This window comes from Emydura macquarii, unplaced genomic scaffold (genome assembly GCF_026122565.2).
Source record: "Emydura macquarii macquarii isolate MOO-44397 ecotype Brisbane River unplaced genomic scaffold, CSIRO-AGI_Emac_v2 contig_1119, whole genome shotgun sequence".
NCBI classification, from domain to species: Eukaryota; Metazoa; Chordata; order Testudines; family Chelidae; genus Emydura; species Emydura macquarii.
Window position 1 is genome coordinate 732,272 of NW_027131256.1, and position 16,312 is coordinate 748,583.

Sequence of the window (16,312 nt, forward strand, 5' to 3'; positions counted from 1 at the left end):
TCACTAGGTTAGACCTCAGTGAAAAAAAAATCCCAATAGTTATCTCTGCCTGCTGTGTACTCCATAATGTCTGTGAGACAAAGGGGAAGACGTTCCATGGGGTTGGGTTGTGGAGGCAGATAAGCTGGCCGCAAATGTTGAGCACCCAGATGCCACTGCAACGCTGAGAGTCAAGCGGGGAGTGCTGCGCCGCAGGGAAGCATTGTTATCAATAAACAAACAATAATGAACTGTAAAGCAGCACTTTTTTATTGCTGATCCTTCTCGGGGGGGGAAATGAAAGATAATGGACTACTCCACATGCATTGTGTGGGGCCAGCGATACACAGCCCATTTTGGCTGTGCGCACACAGAAGAATCGCTCCTTAAAGGGGCCGGTTGCGTCTTTCTGCTCCCCTCAACCAGTGAGGAGTGCAGCACGTACTGCACCCTGCTTAACCTCCTCCTAGATGGCTTTGGGGTGGGGGGCTAGGAAAGAATGTGTTACCTCATAGTTTTGCAGGGGCTGTAGAGGGAGTCTGTCTTGCCACTGAGCTTCCTGAAGCTCAGCCAGATGCCTCAACATGCCTGACTGATCACACATTATATGCAGCATCTCTTCATGTGTTGAACACTCATATTCCTGTGGTCCATGTCCATGTCCAGTTTGTCAGTTAATGAAATCCTCCACGCTCTTAGCTCTGTGTCAGCAGCCGTGGAGGCATTCGTTAGCTCATTAAACATGTCATCCCAGGGTTTGTTTGATTTTCACCTTCTTATCTGCAACAGGCGCCCTGCAGGAGTGTGAGATGGTGGTGTGTTGATGGCCACATTGTCCATTGTGAGGGAAGCAAAGCACAAGGTGCCCATTGTTAACTCATCCCATGGAGGAAAAGCAATGTTACAATGTAAAAACATTCCCAAGGGAAGGCTACAACCGCATACTATTGCCGGGGTCGGAGTGCCGTTCCAGCCATGGTAAGTAAGGGGCGAGTGCATCTATGTTAGGGAAATCCCTGGGGCCCACGCTGCACAAGTCCATGCTCCCAAGAGCAGCATGGATATCAGGCTCCCAATCGGTCAGGTTTTTAACAGGTGGTAGAAAGGGTGAGGGGTGGGTACGGGTTAATCGTCTCTGGAGGAAAAAAATGGGAACCCATTTGCTGATGTCCAAGGCCCATAGCAACAACGTCCTGCTTAAGGACTTGCAGTGTGCTGAACCAAGAAACTATCCCTGGCTGTGCAATAACATACTTCAAAAAACTTTCTTGGGTGGGTATTGTAAACGTGCCATCTTCCCGAGGTAACCGTGAGTGATATCAGCCTGCTGAGGGTGACACAGGTGGAAAGGGAGGATTTGCTGCAAGCATCTGGCCACAGCCTGGCCCTTATGCTGCTATGCTGTGTTCCGTGATGATGCCTGCACAATTAATAAAGAGTGGTGGGGGAAAGTGTCCTATTGCGGTGGAAGGAATAAGGCTGCCCTCCCAAGAAACCTTCTGCAAAGGATTGCAGAATATCTGCATGAAAGCTTCCTGGAGATATGCATGGAGGATTCTCGGAGCATCCCTGTGCACATAAATAACTTTTTCCGCGGTGAACCCAATGCTTAAGTACACCAAGTACGAGGAAGCATGGCCCCACCGCCACACACACCATTTTCCCACTGGTACAAGAATCTGGACAGGGGATATAACCAAAGACATGCAATTTGCAGTACATACTCACCAGATGTGCCTTCCCCGGCATCCCAGTCAGTCATGGTTTCCTGTGTCTGGGTGGGCTGCTCCTGTGTTTCAAACAGCTCCTGGCTTTCAAGGAGAAGGGATACCCCACTCGCCTGCCCCCTGTTCTCATCCTCCAACTTGTCCTCGTTCATCCTGGCTTCAGATTCCCCCAAGGTATCAATGCTGCGTGGTGGCATAGTGGGGGGGTCTCTGCTGAGAATCGCATGCAGCTCCTAGTAAAAGCGGCATGTTTGGGGTGAGGAGCCAGAATGGCTGTTAGCTTCCCTAGTTTTCTGATAAGCCTGACTCAGCTCTTTGATCTTAACGCGGCTCTGCCGCACGTCCCTGTTGTGCCCCTTCTCCAACATGCGCGAGATGTCTTCTCGTAGATGTCCAAATGGCTTTTTGCTGGCTCGGTGCTGAGCCAGAACAGACTCTTCGCCCCGCAGACCGACGTGATCCAAGACCTCAGGTCGGCTCCAGGCGGGAGTGCATTGGGGGCGTGCAGTCGCCAGGATCAGTTGTGCTGGCAAGCTCTCTCTACGCTGACCTAACACAAAACGGGAGTTCAAAATTTCCCGGGGCGTGTGGGGAGGAGCTGTTTCCTGTTTACACGGCCAGGGTGCTGCAGACTGCCAGTGTGCAGAGCAGTCACAACAGAGCATTATGGGCTACTTCCCAGAGGGCAGTGACGGCGATTGATGTTGTGCTCTGTCTACACTGACGCTCATTCGACCCACAGGATTCGAACTCAGCGCGACGCCGCTTGCAGAGGTGGTTTTATTAAGTCGAATTTTGCTGTGGTTCAGGTCGGCGGAACGGACGTGCCAGTGGAGACGCAGACTGCATGTGGTTAACAAGCTGCATGACGTTGACCTACATTGTCGGTGCAGAGCGGGTCTCGGCTCATCATCTGCCGAGCCATCACCAGGTGGCCTGGCTGGGTGGGCATTGTGATGGCGCTGATCCACTGCTGGAGCGGATAAGCGGGTGGCTTTCGGGACGCTGACGGGGAGCTCGCCCTGCATTTGAGGGGCAGCCGAGGACAAAGCACACCGGGTGTGCGCGCCAATCAAGCCGACGAGGCTCCGTCGTTGGCCAGAAGGCAGGGGGTTGACGTCACCCTGATGGCTAGGCCAGGCCTGAATTGTGGCCAGCCTGGGCGGTGAGGGCAGGTTCTCCAGCTCATCGCCGGGGCCGGCCTGGCTCAGGGACAGGACGCCGGGCTAGATGGACCCCCAGGCTGAGCCGCTCTGAAAACCAGGCTGCCCCCGTGATTCCGCCCCTCGCCCGGGGGGTCAGCAGAGCCCCTCGCCCCGGGGAAAAGCCTGGAGCCTCTCAGCTGGGGCAGGGGGAAGTGGGGGGCAGGATTTTTCTCTCCTTCTCTTCCGCTGCGTGCCTGGCTCCGGCACCCTCCCCTCCTGCTCCTACGTGCGGACACCCAGCCTACCCCGGCAGCGCTGCCTTCCCAGCATCCCCCCCCAGCTGCAGCGGAAGCCGCCTCCCTCCCCGGCTCCCCCCCGCTTCTCCCCTCCCTCGCCCGGGCCCGCCTCTGCCGGGCAGCAGCCCCGCCGCAGCCATGAACCCCTTATTCGGCCCCAACCTCTTCCTCCTGCAGCAGGAGCAGCAGGGCCTGGCGGAGCCGGAGCCGCGGGAGCCGCCGGGGGACTTTTTCGCCGGCCAGCTGGGCCCTGCTTCGGCGGCCCCCCCGTTCCCGGCCCCCCCGGCCGCCATGGCTCTCCGCAACGACCTGGGCTCCAACATCAACGTGCTGAAGACGCTGAACCTGCGTTTCCGCTGCTTCCTGGCCAAGGTGCACGAGCTGGAGCGCAGGAACCGGCAGCTGGAGAAGCAGCTGCAGCAGGCGCTGGAGGAGGGGGGCGGCCGGCCGCGCAGTGTACAGCGCCGAGACCAGGCGGTGCAGACCAGCTTCGTCAGCCCCATCCGGCCGCTGGGGCTCGCCCTGGGCAGCACCCGGCCGGCTGGGCTCTCTGCCCCCGCTAGGTTTCTGGGCTCCCCCAGCGGGCCCCCCGGGGTACCCTTCGCGCCCCCTTCCCAGTCTTCCCCCTTGTCCGGCAGCCCGTTTTCATCCGCCTCCCGCTTCATGCCGGGCACCATCTGGTCCTTCTCGCAGGCCCGTCGGCTGGGCCCGGGGCCCGAGACCACCTTGGTGCAGGGGCCGGGGGTCTCGTGGGTTCACCCCGACGGGGTGGGCGTGCAGATCGACACCATCACCCCCGAGATCCGGGCCCTCTACAACGTGTTGGCCAAGGTGAAGAGGGAGCGCGACGAGTACAAACGCAGGTGAGAAAGGGAGCGGGCGAGTCCGGCGCTGGCAGGCGACTAAAGGGGAAAAAGGGGGGCCCGGGGGCGAGTGGGGGCCCCAGGGCAACTGGGAGAAGCAGTAGCGCGGGTGAGAACGGGGTGGGGGGGGCAGCGAGGTGTTGAGGGACGTGGGTGAATAGGGGGTGAGTCTAGATGGCAAACTCCCAGCACTCCAAATTGTGAGTTGGGCCCCAAAAATCCGGTGAGTGGGTTACAAAATCATTGCAGACTTTTCCAGTGATAAATGCTGGGGCTCTTTTCAGTCACCGTCTGGTTTTGGAGCCTTCATGGTGCATTTGGGTCACATGCTTCGGCTTTTCACCCCAGCCTGAAGCTTTGTTTGGTTTTTTTTTTAATGAAAGCTGAGATTCTCCTGAATGAACATGACTCCAGGAGCTGAGGCTTTAAGAGAAAAAGTAGCGAGCGTTAGCAGTGCTGAGTGAGATGATACAGAGCGTGAGGAGATTGGGCCTGCCAGGGAAATAGGGAGTCAGGGAGGAGATGCAGTTTGGGTGAGGGCAAAGAACAACTCTCCAAGACTGTGGGTAGTTCAATGTCAAAGACAAGGGACCTTGCTGTATAGTGGGAATGCACGGGAGAAATCCCTGATAGGACTGTCTATCGTCCACTAACCCCATTTCTCCCTGTCCTTCCTTTCCAAACCTCTTATACTACAGGACTATGTTCTTCTAGCTAGTCCCATATCCTAGCCTGACCAGCTATTTCAGAGGCAGGTGCAGGAAACGGTGCAGGGTCGGGCAGTGATGGGATGACCTGTCCCAGGGAAAGTTTCTTCTTGACCCTCAAATAGCTAGTGGTTGGCTTGTGCCCAAAGTTCTTGGATAGTCTTTTAATATCATCGGGAAGTCCTTGCTTTGCCCTAGTTAAGGTGGAAACCACACTTCTGTTTAAAGCCAGGTTTTGAAACTGCTCAAAAATCGACCATGTATGATAAGATCATCCTGAAAACAAGCAGGTCCCAGTTCAGGGCACCAGGCCGTGTTGGGTGCAAACTTGGGGTACTTTGGCTGAGGGTTTCTGGAGACGTTAATCTCTTTCCCCACCCCACGTCCCCATCCAAATGACACGTGAATTTAAAAAAAAATCCAAAACTTTCTTGTGATGCTTTTGGGGGATTTTTTTAAGCAATGAAAGGGGCAAAACTATGGGCGGTATCCACGTAAAACAGGTATCTCTGAACTGCCCGTTACCCCCTAGTTGTCAGGTACCAAGATTGGGGTCCAGAACTGGATAATTCACAATAATCCGGCTTTTTGGCTTTCTGGAGCAGGAAGCTGAACTGCTGTGAGCTGTGTGTGGAGCAGGAGAGCGTGGGGGAGGGGACCTGGCTGTTCTGGGAAATATCTGACGTTCCAGGGAAGGTTCACTAGACTGGGAAACAGATGCACAGGACTCCTCTTCCACGGACTGCTGGGGTTACTTTCTGTGCACTTCATACGTTATATTGATGGGGAAGTAAGTGACTCAGAGCCTTCTCTCAGGGGGCAGGCAGCTCTCATTGCCCCTTTCCGCAGACCAGAGACTTTGTGCAGCCCTCAGGCAGACCTAGGAATAGAATCCAGGGCTCTAATATGGCAACCTCAGGTGTCATCCCCTCAGCCGTTTGAAATGAATATGCTAAAGCTGACTTGCCCGGGGTGTAGTCACACAAGCTGGAATGTCAGTCTGCTGACGGTGCTAATGGAGGAGGCAGGGATTGCAGGAAGAAACAAGATGGGCTTGTGGTGAAGGCACTGGAGCAGGAGCCAGGAGCATGGGTATCTATTTTTGAAGCCCCTCCGCAAACATGCTATGTGGTAACGAGCCAGTCACTTCAGCCATATGTCTGGAGCTGGCCATCCTGCCGAGGTATTTTGGAGAACTACCCCACGCCTGTGAACTGTAGGAGGAAGATTGGTCTTGGGGTTGAGGCACTGAATGGGGACTCGAGAGACCCAGTGTTCAGTACTGAGCTTTGCCACAGACTTCCTGAGTTTCCGTAGCCAAGTCACTCAAGCCCAGATCCTCAAAGGTATTTTGGGGCTGAACTGCCAGTGATTTCAGTAAAAACCTTTGGGGATCTGGGCTTTCACCTCTGTGCCTGGCAGTTTCCAAACCTGTAAACCTCAGGGATATGACCAACCTGTTCTGGTGTCTTCACAGTTCGAGAGTCTGTTTTAGCTGGTTTGATGCTGAAGAACTTCCAAGACTTTGGTCCCATGTTCTCCTCAGCTCTGGGAGAGGCATTGGCTTTGTGATTCTGTGGGTATATTGGGAGGGGACATGGGGGCATGTTTAGAGACACTGCAGGCCTGGGGGCCAGTGTTGTGCTTGGCGTAACCTACTTTTACATTGTTTTGCCAGGAATAGCAGGAACAGGAGAAAGAGACGCCCCACAATCCCTTCCCCACATTGAGAACCTTCTGAGATGCACAGCTGCCGCTGTGAACCTCCTAAGGTCCCGATTGGGGACCCCTTTCCCACACACTTCTCCCACATCAAGGGAAGGGCTTCTGGGATTCCCCATCTCCCACTCCGAGGGGCAAGGGGAGTGCAGAGACCCTTCCCATTACATGGGCCCCAGTATGAGGTACGGATTCCGGAAGGCCCCACCCCGTGCAATCTCTAACTGATAGCTGACTTTCTCAAGGCTTCTCTGCTACCAGCTTCCTTCCTCTCACTGGCCTTCTAACCCTGCCGGAGGGGGAGGGAGCCAATGCCTGAGGGTGGCAGGGTGTGCCTAAGAATCCTTCCCCATTCCCTGATGCAAAATGTCCCTTCAGTCACGGCCCCTCCCTTTCTTAACAAAATCCGGGGAAGTTCATATGCAAAAATGTAATGCCATGGAATTAAGGTTGCAGGTGCTCAACCCGGCCCTGGGTTCCTCATGTCCTCCTGCGATAATTCCTTAAACTTCTGTGCTGCAGACCCATGGCATTTCTTGTTCCTATTGCCATCCCGAGAGGGACAGAGCTATGCTGGTGTTTTGTAGGAAGAGTTTCCTGGGTTTCTAATAGTTTGAGTTTGGGGAATGACGCTCTCGCGTTCTGGGAGGGCATGAGGCAGTGCTGAGTATCTGCACCTTGGCCAAAGCAGCCCCATAGACTACTGAGCCCCCAGCAGCGTGATGAGGAAAGTCTCTCTTCAAACGTACAGGACTTCGGAGCAGGAGGATGGAGGTAGCGATGCAGCCACAAGAGACAGGCTGGGTGTAAACCACACTTGGGGTGGATGCAATTAAATGATGAGTCAGTGGTCGTAGGGGTGTGCAGACCTGCCAAGGGTCATGCAGCTGGGACCCCGGTCATGTCTGCCCTTTCCCATTCTCCCATGTACATATATGTATTCCCAGACACAAACTCTGATCAGATGTGGCTAAGACGGAGAGCCCGTATCCGTAATTCAGAATAAACTACGTCACAGAGATGGCATCATTATCCCCAAACCTTCTAGTGCAAACCCAGGAAATCCACAGTGAAGGTTAAACTTAAAAGCATCATCTAAACATGTTAAGGTTGGAAATATACAGTTTAAAGCCCCCAAACAGCGTGAACCCTGCCCGTTAGTAGCACCCGACAATAACCGTCTGATGATCAGGCATTTCAGTGTTTGCGGTCCCAGATTCGCGTACATGGATTTTTTAAAAAGACAGATTAGAATTTTTCGTATTGTTTTCCTCATGGGGCAGGGAGGGGCTGGGTCTTGTCTTTGGCCTGGGAAATGCTGGCTTAGTGTTGTCTGATAGGTGGCCTGGTCTATGTGGGGCAGAGGATCTCCCTGGCTTTCTGTCTTCTTCCCCTCACGTATTCTGGTCCTGTGCTTACTGGGCTATTGCAGTACTGGAGTGATGTGCGTCTTACACTGGGGAGCAGGGCAGGATTTGTGGCTGCCCGGGGGGACTTGGGGTGGTGAGAAGGGGTTAGAGGAGGGAGCAGTGCTCACAGCCGGCGGCAGCAGTCCAGGATGCCGGCTGGAGGCTTTTGGCTGGTCTGGGCAGTGTGGGGGAAGCTGCTGAGGGAGGTTATTATTAGGAATGCTGCATTGCAGGTAGGGAGGATGGAGTAGCGGAGGGGAACGCAGAGAGGAGTCAGCAGGGTGGGGAAGGATGGAGGGCGCACAGAAGGGTTGCTTCCACCCCGTATCACTGTCCTTTTCTGAGCCAGCGTTGAACCCCCCCCCCCCCCTGTCTGTTCTACACCAGCACTTCACCCGTTTTCCAGAATGGGTCAGGGGAATTACTTCTTAAAAACATTCCCAGCAGTAGTTCGCCCTCCAGGGAGCGATGGAGAGGGACAGAGAGCGCTGTAAGCTGGCGCTGGACAGAGAAGGCGGGAGAGGAAGAGATTTTGAAAGTATTTTGTGTCACCGAAACCCATTTTCTCCTCCGAGATGGAAACCTAGTTTGATCAGTTCCCGTGTAAGGCACATCCGGCCTGTATCTCTGTCCTCCTCTGTTGTATCTCTTTCTTCTTCCCTCTCTCCTGTTCTCCCCTGTCAAGCTCAGAGGAACCCCCACAGATTCTTACCCTGTGGACGGAGGATGGGCTGTCTGTCTGCTCAGGGCAGTGGACTGGAGTAGCTGGCAGAAGGCCAGCATGCAGCGTTAGGGCTGGACGTTTTCCGACAGTCGGCGTGGACCGTGGTGCCAAAGCCCAAGTGTTCCAAACCATGAGTCAGGCCTCAGAAACCAGGAGATCGGCTTAAAACTCCGACGAGAACGTGTGGCTCTTTCTATTTGCCTCCTGGGTGCTGAGCTTTTAGGATTCCCATTTTCAAACTTTTCTGCCCAGCCACAAGCACTAGAAATGTCCTTTGTTAAAAATGAAAGCGGAAATCCTTGTGTCATTCTACAACTCCAGGAGCTGGGCCTTTAAGAAAAATACCAACGATTGCAAGAATCATGATCAAATTGCACGAGTGGGCGACTCTGTAAAGTGTGTCCCGCCCAGAGACCCTTCCAAAGTGAACTGGAAGTGGAATAGCAACACAACCCCGGTCTGCACTAACTCATCACAATAGAGCAGGGCCCAGACCGTGCATCCCCAGCCAATATGAGCTACGCATGGGGTGACACAGTTAATTAGCAAAGTGAGATACAACCCAGCACAACATAGCAAAACATGGATCAACACAAACCGGTACCAGGCAACACAATGTAGCAAAGAAGGGCGCAACAAACCCAGGGTTATGAAATATAGCGTAAGAGTGTATTGTAGCCCGTTGCAGCACCACACACCCAGCATAAAACTGCCTGTCATCTTGCAATCCTTGCAGCGTAGCCCAGCGTGCTGCAGTGCCAGACAGCTTAATGCAGCAATCTTTCGCAACACAATACAGCCGAAGTCGAGTGCAACCTGGCGCAGCCCAGCAGAACCAGGGCAGAACAGCTCTCTGCAACCAAGGGCAGTGCAGTACCGCCCGGTGTAACATGACCCCTGACTGGCAGTACCAGCTGGCATCAAACAGGCGGATTCAAGGCAGCCCATCACAGTGCAATACAGTGGATTATAGCACAGCCCATCACAACAGCGGGCAGCCCTGGAGAGTGGAGCCCTTTGCAGAGCTCTGCGTCCACTCTCCCCGGACAGCTCAATTTAATAAACCAGCACATATAACACAAGCACAGCACAGACTGTTTCAGCCCCTCAGTGCCCAATGCCCCCTGCTTCCAGTATAGCAAAACCCAGTATAACCCACTCCTCTGACCTGGCGTGGTGGGGAGGGGCAATGGGCTAGATCTGGCACTGGGGGGAGCGCGTTTCAGCTGCTATATAGAGCTGGTGGTTGGTGTCCTGAGGTCTCCCAGCGTGATGTGAAAGGCAGCTGGTGAATTCGGAGTGAGAGCAGGAGAGTCTGTGGCAGGGACCAGCTCATGGTCAGACGGCATGACACGCACCGAACAGCTGCAGCTGTCTGGGAAGGAAGGGCAGCAAATTCCAGAGCAAATTCTCTCCCCCGCTCCCAACGCTCCTCGCATGGCTCGAGAGGGTCTGCCAGTGCACAGAGCGGCCGTGGGGAAGGCAGCCTGCAGCTGCCGGCTCTGCCCTCCGCAGCGGCGGGGGCCGTGAGGCCGGCCGGGTGTAACTCCCACATTTGTCTCGCCAGGTGGGAAGAGGAGTACACCGTGCGCGTCCAGCTGCAGGACCGAGTGACCGAGCTGCATGAGGTGAGGGTCCCAGCCCCTCTCCCCTGCGCCCCAGCCTTATTTCCTGGCACTGACTCCAGGGTTTCCCTTTCCCCCGGAGCAGGAGGCCCAGGAGGCTGAAGCCTGCCAGGAGGAGCTGGCCATGAAGGTGCAGCAGCTCAAGGCAGAGCTGGTTGTCTTCAAGGGACTGATGAGCAATGTGAGTGCCCCCCGCCCGCCCGCCCAGCAAAACCCTCAGCCCCTGGCCCAGACACGGCTAGGCAGACTGCTGGGAGTGTCCTCCCAAACAGGGACTGTCTGCAGGGGGACACAGCAGAGCCCAGCCTGGATGGATGGGGGAAAGCCTCCAGCCCGAGCTCCGTCTGCGCTGCCCTGACAGTGCCTGGCCCTGGTTATAATGCCCAGAGCCGTCCCTAGGGGGATGCGGGGCCCGGAGCAAATCGTACTGCGTGGGCCCCCCCTTAACATTTTTATACAGGTGACCAGGCGGGAGGCTGCTGCCAGGGTCCCGACTTCACCCCAGGCCCAGGCGGGAGGTGGGCGGCTGCAGTCAAAGCGCGGGGCCCCCCCAGGGCAGTCGCCCCAGTTCTCCCTACCTGGGGGACAGCTCTGATCACGCCTGCAGTGTAATCTCCCTCGCGGAAGGACACTCAGGAGAATTCTCTGCTCGTGCGAGCGGCAGGTGCTGCGTGCCTTGTCTAACTCCCCCTTTTCCTCTGCCCCATTGCCCCCGGGCGCTGGGCTGGTTCTCCCCGGCTCAGAACCTCACAGAGCTGGACACCAAGATCCAAGAGAAGGCCATGAAGGTGGACATGGACATCTGCCGGCGCATTGACATCACGGCCAAGCTGTGCGACGTGGCGCAGCAGCGGAACTGTGAGGACATGATCAAAATGTTTCAGGTGAGATGTGCCTGCTGCCGTCCCGAGTGAGACAGCTGCCGCCGGGGAAAGGAGCCGCCAGCCAAGGGGAGAGACCAAAGCCCTTCCGTGCTGCTTGCAGAGGAGGGGCTCAGTCACCCTGACCCTTGTTCCATGAGTTCAGCTGCTCTCCCGTCCTGGGTTACATGCAGTGGGGTAGGAAGCAGCAGGCAGGGAAGCAAGGGGAGGAGGCTGAGAGCTCCAGACATTACTGGAGGCCTTAGGAGTACCCCCCCATCTCATTATTCAGAGATTGGGCCTCGGGACTCCTGCGTGATGGGGGAGCAGCTGCAGAAGAGGGAGACATGGTGTGAAGTGTCTGTCTCTAACCCCATCTCTCTCCTCCCCGCCCTTCTCTCTGTCTCTGCCTCTCTCTGTCCCTGTCTCTCTCTGTCTCTGCCTCTCTCTGTCCCTGTCTCTTCCCCTTCCCCCTACAGAAGCAGCTGGTTAGTTTCATTCAGTTAAGAAAATGTACAGTTTAGACACTTTCTGTAAGCGCAGGTTTGACTGTAAATACTGACATATTTCACTTTTCTGAGACTGTCTCTTCTTTGTCTCTCTGTCTTTCTCTTTCCCTCTGTCTCTGGGGGTGATTTGAGTTTTTCAATTAAGCCACATTCTTCTCATCAGGTTCACAGATTCCATCTCTAGTTGCATAGTTTTTAATTTAAAAATATTCTAAAATCACATTTTAGCCATTGCACCATCTTTAACCTGGTCATAATGAGCCCGTCTCTCTCTCTCCCCCACCCCCTCTTCTTCCTTCTTCCTTACTTTCTTTCTTTCTTTCTTGCTGTCCCTATCCTCCTACCCCTGTGCCATACCTTTCCCCTCCATCTCCTCTCACCACCCCACCCCTGGACCTTGGACCCGGCCTTGTTTCTGTAGTCTCTGCACTTGTCTCCCATTAAGGTCCCAGCCACGGCGGGGCGGAAGCGGGAGCGGAAGCCGATGAGCGACGAGGACACTTCGCTGTCTGAGAGCGATGCCTCCAAAAAGCCTGAAGAGGAGGAAGACGAGGAGACCACAGCCATGAGCATCAATGAGGAGATGCAGAGGATGCTGAACCAGCTGTGAGTGCAGCCCAGCTCTTACTTCTGCGTCACTCCTGCTGGGACAGGCTGGGGCGGGAGTTGCTGTGAGCTCCCCCTTGGCCAGCGCCCCTGCTCTTCCCCCTGCGTGCTGGGACTGGGGTAGCTGAAAGCCCTGCCATGCTCACGACAGCACTTTCCTGTAGGGAAAGGCCAGGATTGGAGGAGCTGAGAGTTCCCCCACCGGTAGCATTCAGGCCTCACTCTGGTCGCTCTTCTGACTGGGAGAGCTCCCCTCTCTGTGCTGACTCGTGGTTTCTTGGTCCCCAGGCGGGAGTACGATTTTGAGGATGACTGTGACAGTCTGACCTGGGAGGAGACCGAGGAAACGCTGCTGCTCTGGGAGGATTTCTCCGGATACGCCATCGCAGCTGCAGAGGCGCAGGGGGAGGTAACAGCAGCTTCATGCTCTAGTCCTGCCCCCTCTCCAGCCGCCCGTCCCGCTCTCCGGTGCAGCGAGGATCCCTCGTTCCTGGTTCTGTTCCTTCCCACACAGATCGGCGCCTATTTCTAATGGATTTGACAGTTCCCTGCTGCCGGGCAGAACTGAGTGTTTGTTACCCCTGAAGCGCTCATTCGAATAGAGAATATTCAGACCCACCCAGCCAGGACCTGCCTGGCTCCCCTCACTGTACTTAGATACGCCACCCGCCCCTGCAAAATGACCCCAGGGCCACTTGTCTGAGTCGTTTGCCCAAGCCAGCAAGCGCAGGCGGTGCCAGTTGTTCTAGACTCCAGTGAGCTCCCGTCCCCGGTCTCTTCGTTATACCTGCCGAGGAGACTGTCGGCTCCTTGAGTGGGAAGGAAGCTCGCTCTGCACCGCCGAAGATGAAGCCTGAAAGTCCAACTGGCCAAGGCCCCTACGTAGCCAGCGCTGCAGCTGCTCCCGCTGCCCTGGCGGGTTACCAGTGGGGGTTCTCAGGTGGGCTGACGGGGGCGCTGTCTCTCTGCCACAATCCCCAGTGTTTCTGGGCAATGCTGTGCTTTGCTGGGCAGAACTTCACCTGCCAGTGGTCCCAGACAGTGAGTTCTCTGCCCCATCCCTGCTGCTAGATGGGGGAGGCTGGTAGGTCCGTAGGTGTAGCTTGTTGTACAAGCGGATACGGGGTGGATGCAGATATAGGGCCGGGTCCGTTAAACGGGATCTGGCTGAACTGGGGACACCCCTCCGTCTCTGATCCTGTGTCTCTGCCTCTCTCTGTCCCCTGCCCTTTCCTCACTCTTTCCGGTGCTCCTGGGTCCTTCTCTAATCTCTCACGCTGGTTTCTGACGTCTGGCAACTGCCCTGTCTCCACACGTCATGGCTCCCTCGTCTCCCGCAGCAGCAGGACGACAGTCTGGAGAAGGTGATTAAGGACACAGAGTCGCTCTTCAAGAGCCGTGAGAAGGAGTATCAGGAAACCATCGACCAAATAGAGGTGGGAGAAGGCGAGTGGGGCCGATGGGGGGCCAGGAGATGGGCGGTGTAGGGACAGGAGGGAGAAGAAAGATGGTAGTGGGGGGGGGGTCTCCCTGTGACTGGCTGGTGAAGCTGGCCGGTGTCCCTTGGTGGGTGAGGCGGGCGGGCAGTATCCCGGGCGGGTGGGCTGGGGAGAGGATGCAATGTCCCCTGCTGGCGTGGACAATGCCCTGCCAGCAGGCTCAGCTCAGCTCAGCTCCCCATTGCTCCCCCGTGTGCAGCTGGAACTCGCAACAGCAAAGAACGACATGAATCGGCACCTGCACGAATACATGGAAATGTGCAGCATGAAGCGTGGGCTGGATGTGCAGATGGAGACCTGCCGCCGGCTCATCACCCAGTCTGGAGACAGGTGAGCTCCAGCGTGCCGGGGTCCCAGTCCCAGCTCTGGGAGGGGCAGGAGTTCGGAGCGGCGGGGGGGACTGAGTCAGGACTCCTGCGTTCAGGTCAGTTCTTTACAGGTTCTCGTACTGCACTCACCACAGGAGTGTCTGAGCGCCTTCCAGGTTCAGCACCACGACGACACCGTTGTCAGGTGGTGTGTGTTCGCTCACCCTCTCCGCCGGGAGCGCAGTGTGCACGGTGCTGGGCTTTTGCGGAGGAGGGGTGGTTTCGACGTACACGTTGCTCTATGTATTGCGTTAGACAAGGCACAGGCAAGGAAATGCTCCTTGTGCTTGGCGTGGAAGGTGGGGAGGTTTGTTCTGCTCCCACACAGGCTGAGTTCTCCTCCCAGCTCTGGGAGAGGCCTGGGTGTGAGCAGGGCACTGGGAATTGAGGTGCCCGGGGTCTGTCCCCAGTTCTGGCAGGGGAACGGGGGTTAGTGCGTTGGAGGGCGGGGGCTAGGCTGGCGCTCAGGACTGGGTTGGACTCTGAATGCGACACCCCTACAGCTCCTCCCAGGAGTTGGGTTCGGCGCCGTGTGCCTGTAGACGGGGAATCCGGTGTCAGCTCTGAGGGGCGATGTCGCTGTCTGAAGAGAAATGAAGCCTCTCCGGCCCGCTGGGCCCTGCTGGCAGGATGAAATCAGTGCGGCTCTGGGCCGGGCCCTGCTCCCATGAGTGCATGCTGTCACCTCCCTCCTCCAGTGGGATCCTGCTCTGAGCAGAGCTCCCCATCGCTGCCCCCAGCGCTTACCTAGGCTCCTCTGCCCCACAGAACCCGTCTCATGTCACTTGTTCACTCCCCAGAGTTCACTACACCCCTTCCAGTACCTGAGGACTCCCTCTGACCCTACAGTGCCCCCTATAACCGCTCTGCCCCCCCCATCTGGTGCCCACGTGACCCCTGCTCTTCGTTCTCTTTCAGAAAGTCTCCTGCGTTCACCCCGCTCTCCAGCACTGAGCCCGCCCTGAGTGAGGACACCGAGGAGTCCAGTCACGACCTCCCGACCGAGGCCTCAATCAGATAATCCCCGAGGCCCTGCCCCTCCTGGCGAGGCAGAGAGCAGGGGGGTGTTCTGGGCCGTGGCTGGGCGACGGACAGGGACGTGGAGCCACCACCGGAGCTCTGCCATCAAATCCCTCCTCCTTCGGGGCAGGGGTGGGGAATGTATCCCCCCAGGACATGTTGCACATGAGATCAGCTAGCTAGAGCTGAGGGCCCTCACGCAGGGTCCCCTTCCCTCTCCCCACCTCTGTGTTTCCCCTCCCCCACTTTGATCTTATTGGGGTTCAGACAGGGAGGATCCAACCTTACGATAGCAGCATCCCTGGGACCTCCCGAACCCACAGGCTCCGTCCCCTGTCCTGGCGTACTTGACGTGTCTCCCCCTGCACCCCTTGTGCTGCTCAGCGGTAGAACTGGAGCTGTGCCCCTCTGCCAACGTTGGTGCCAACTGAACCGAGTGCTGGACTCTCTCTGCCCTCCGTGCTCTCTGAACACTCCCGGGGGCCCTTGCGCCCCGCTGCACAAGGTACCGAGAGCCTCTCCTCTCCTCGGGGACCGGGGAAGGGCCGTTGGCTCCTCCACCCCGCCCCCCTCCATGCACTTTGCTTTGCTGCGCATTTGTGGTGTGGTGACACACGTGTACGTGTTTGTGACGGAAGCGAGCGCTCATTAAATGGGACAGTGACGCCCTTTTCTACCTTGTGTGGGGCTTTATTTAGCTGGCGGGGCAGCTGGAGGACGCTGCGGAGAGGGAACTTCGGGTCGGGCCCGGCTGCAGGGAAGGTTCTGATGCTGCGGCTTCGCTGGAATCTCAGAGGGGAGTGAATGATGCTTCCCTCCCTGGCTCTGTCTGCCAGCGTAGGTGGGGAAAAGGGCTGCACTGCCGGGGTGACCCTGCCCTCCGGGGCCTGCACTTCGTATTTCTGTTGTGGTAGCACGCAAGAGGCGCCAATGGGCTAGGCCCTGTTTTAAAAAGAACAAAAAAGGAGACATGGTCCCTGCTCTGCTGAGCTTCCGTTGTAAGCAACAACGTGGCTCCATCAGCCCCTTCTGCTGCTCTGACTCTTGATCACAGACCCTGCTAGTGCCTGCGTTACCCTCCCATTTGTCACACTTCCCCATGCTCTCAGCTCACACCCATCCGCCGCTGGCAATGGGCGTTCCTGTGACACTGTGCACAGGCGATTTCTGCTCCCATCACACACACGGAGTTAACCCAGATGTTCAGTACACCTGAACCGAGAATTCATCCCCCAGCTCCTGGCAAACAGACACAA

The 16,312-nt window shown here is 56.7% G+C and overlaps 1 protein-coding gene across 5 annotated transcripts; it reads left to right on the top strand.

Moving 5' to 3' along the window:
- Nucleotides 1–2,615: 2,615 nt before the first annotated feature.
- Nucleotides 2,616–15,733, top strand: IFFO1 (intermediate filament family orphan 1). 5 transcript variants are annotated; one of them, XM_067545936.1, is made up of 10 exons: nt 2,628–3,519; nt 3,841–4,010; nt 10,137–10,197; nt 10,280–10,375; nt 10,938–11,078; nt 11,985–12,169; nt 12,458–12,578; nt 13,510–13,605; nt 13,868–13,998; nt 14,955–15,733. In XM_067545936.1, the coding sequence occupies exons 1-10, from the start codon at nt 3,286–3,288 to the stop codon at nt 15,055–15,057; spliced, it is 1,338 nt and encodes a 445-aa protein (XP_067402037.1). In that variant the 5' UTR covers nt 2,628–3,285; the 3' UTR covers nt 15,058–15,733. The 5 variants fall into 5 exon arrangements, with proteins under 5 accessions (XP_067402033.1, XP_067402036.1, XP_067402032.1 ...); XM_067545932.1 differs by having other exon boundaries at nt 2,616–4,010; nt 13,513–13,605; XM_067545935.1 differs by having other exon boundaries at nt 2,618–4,010; nt 12,009–12,169; nt 13,513–13,605.
- Nucleotides 15,734–16,312: the final 579 nt, after the last annotated feature.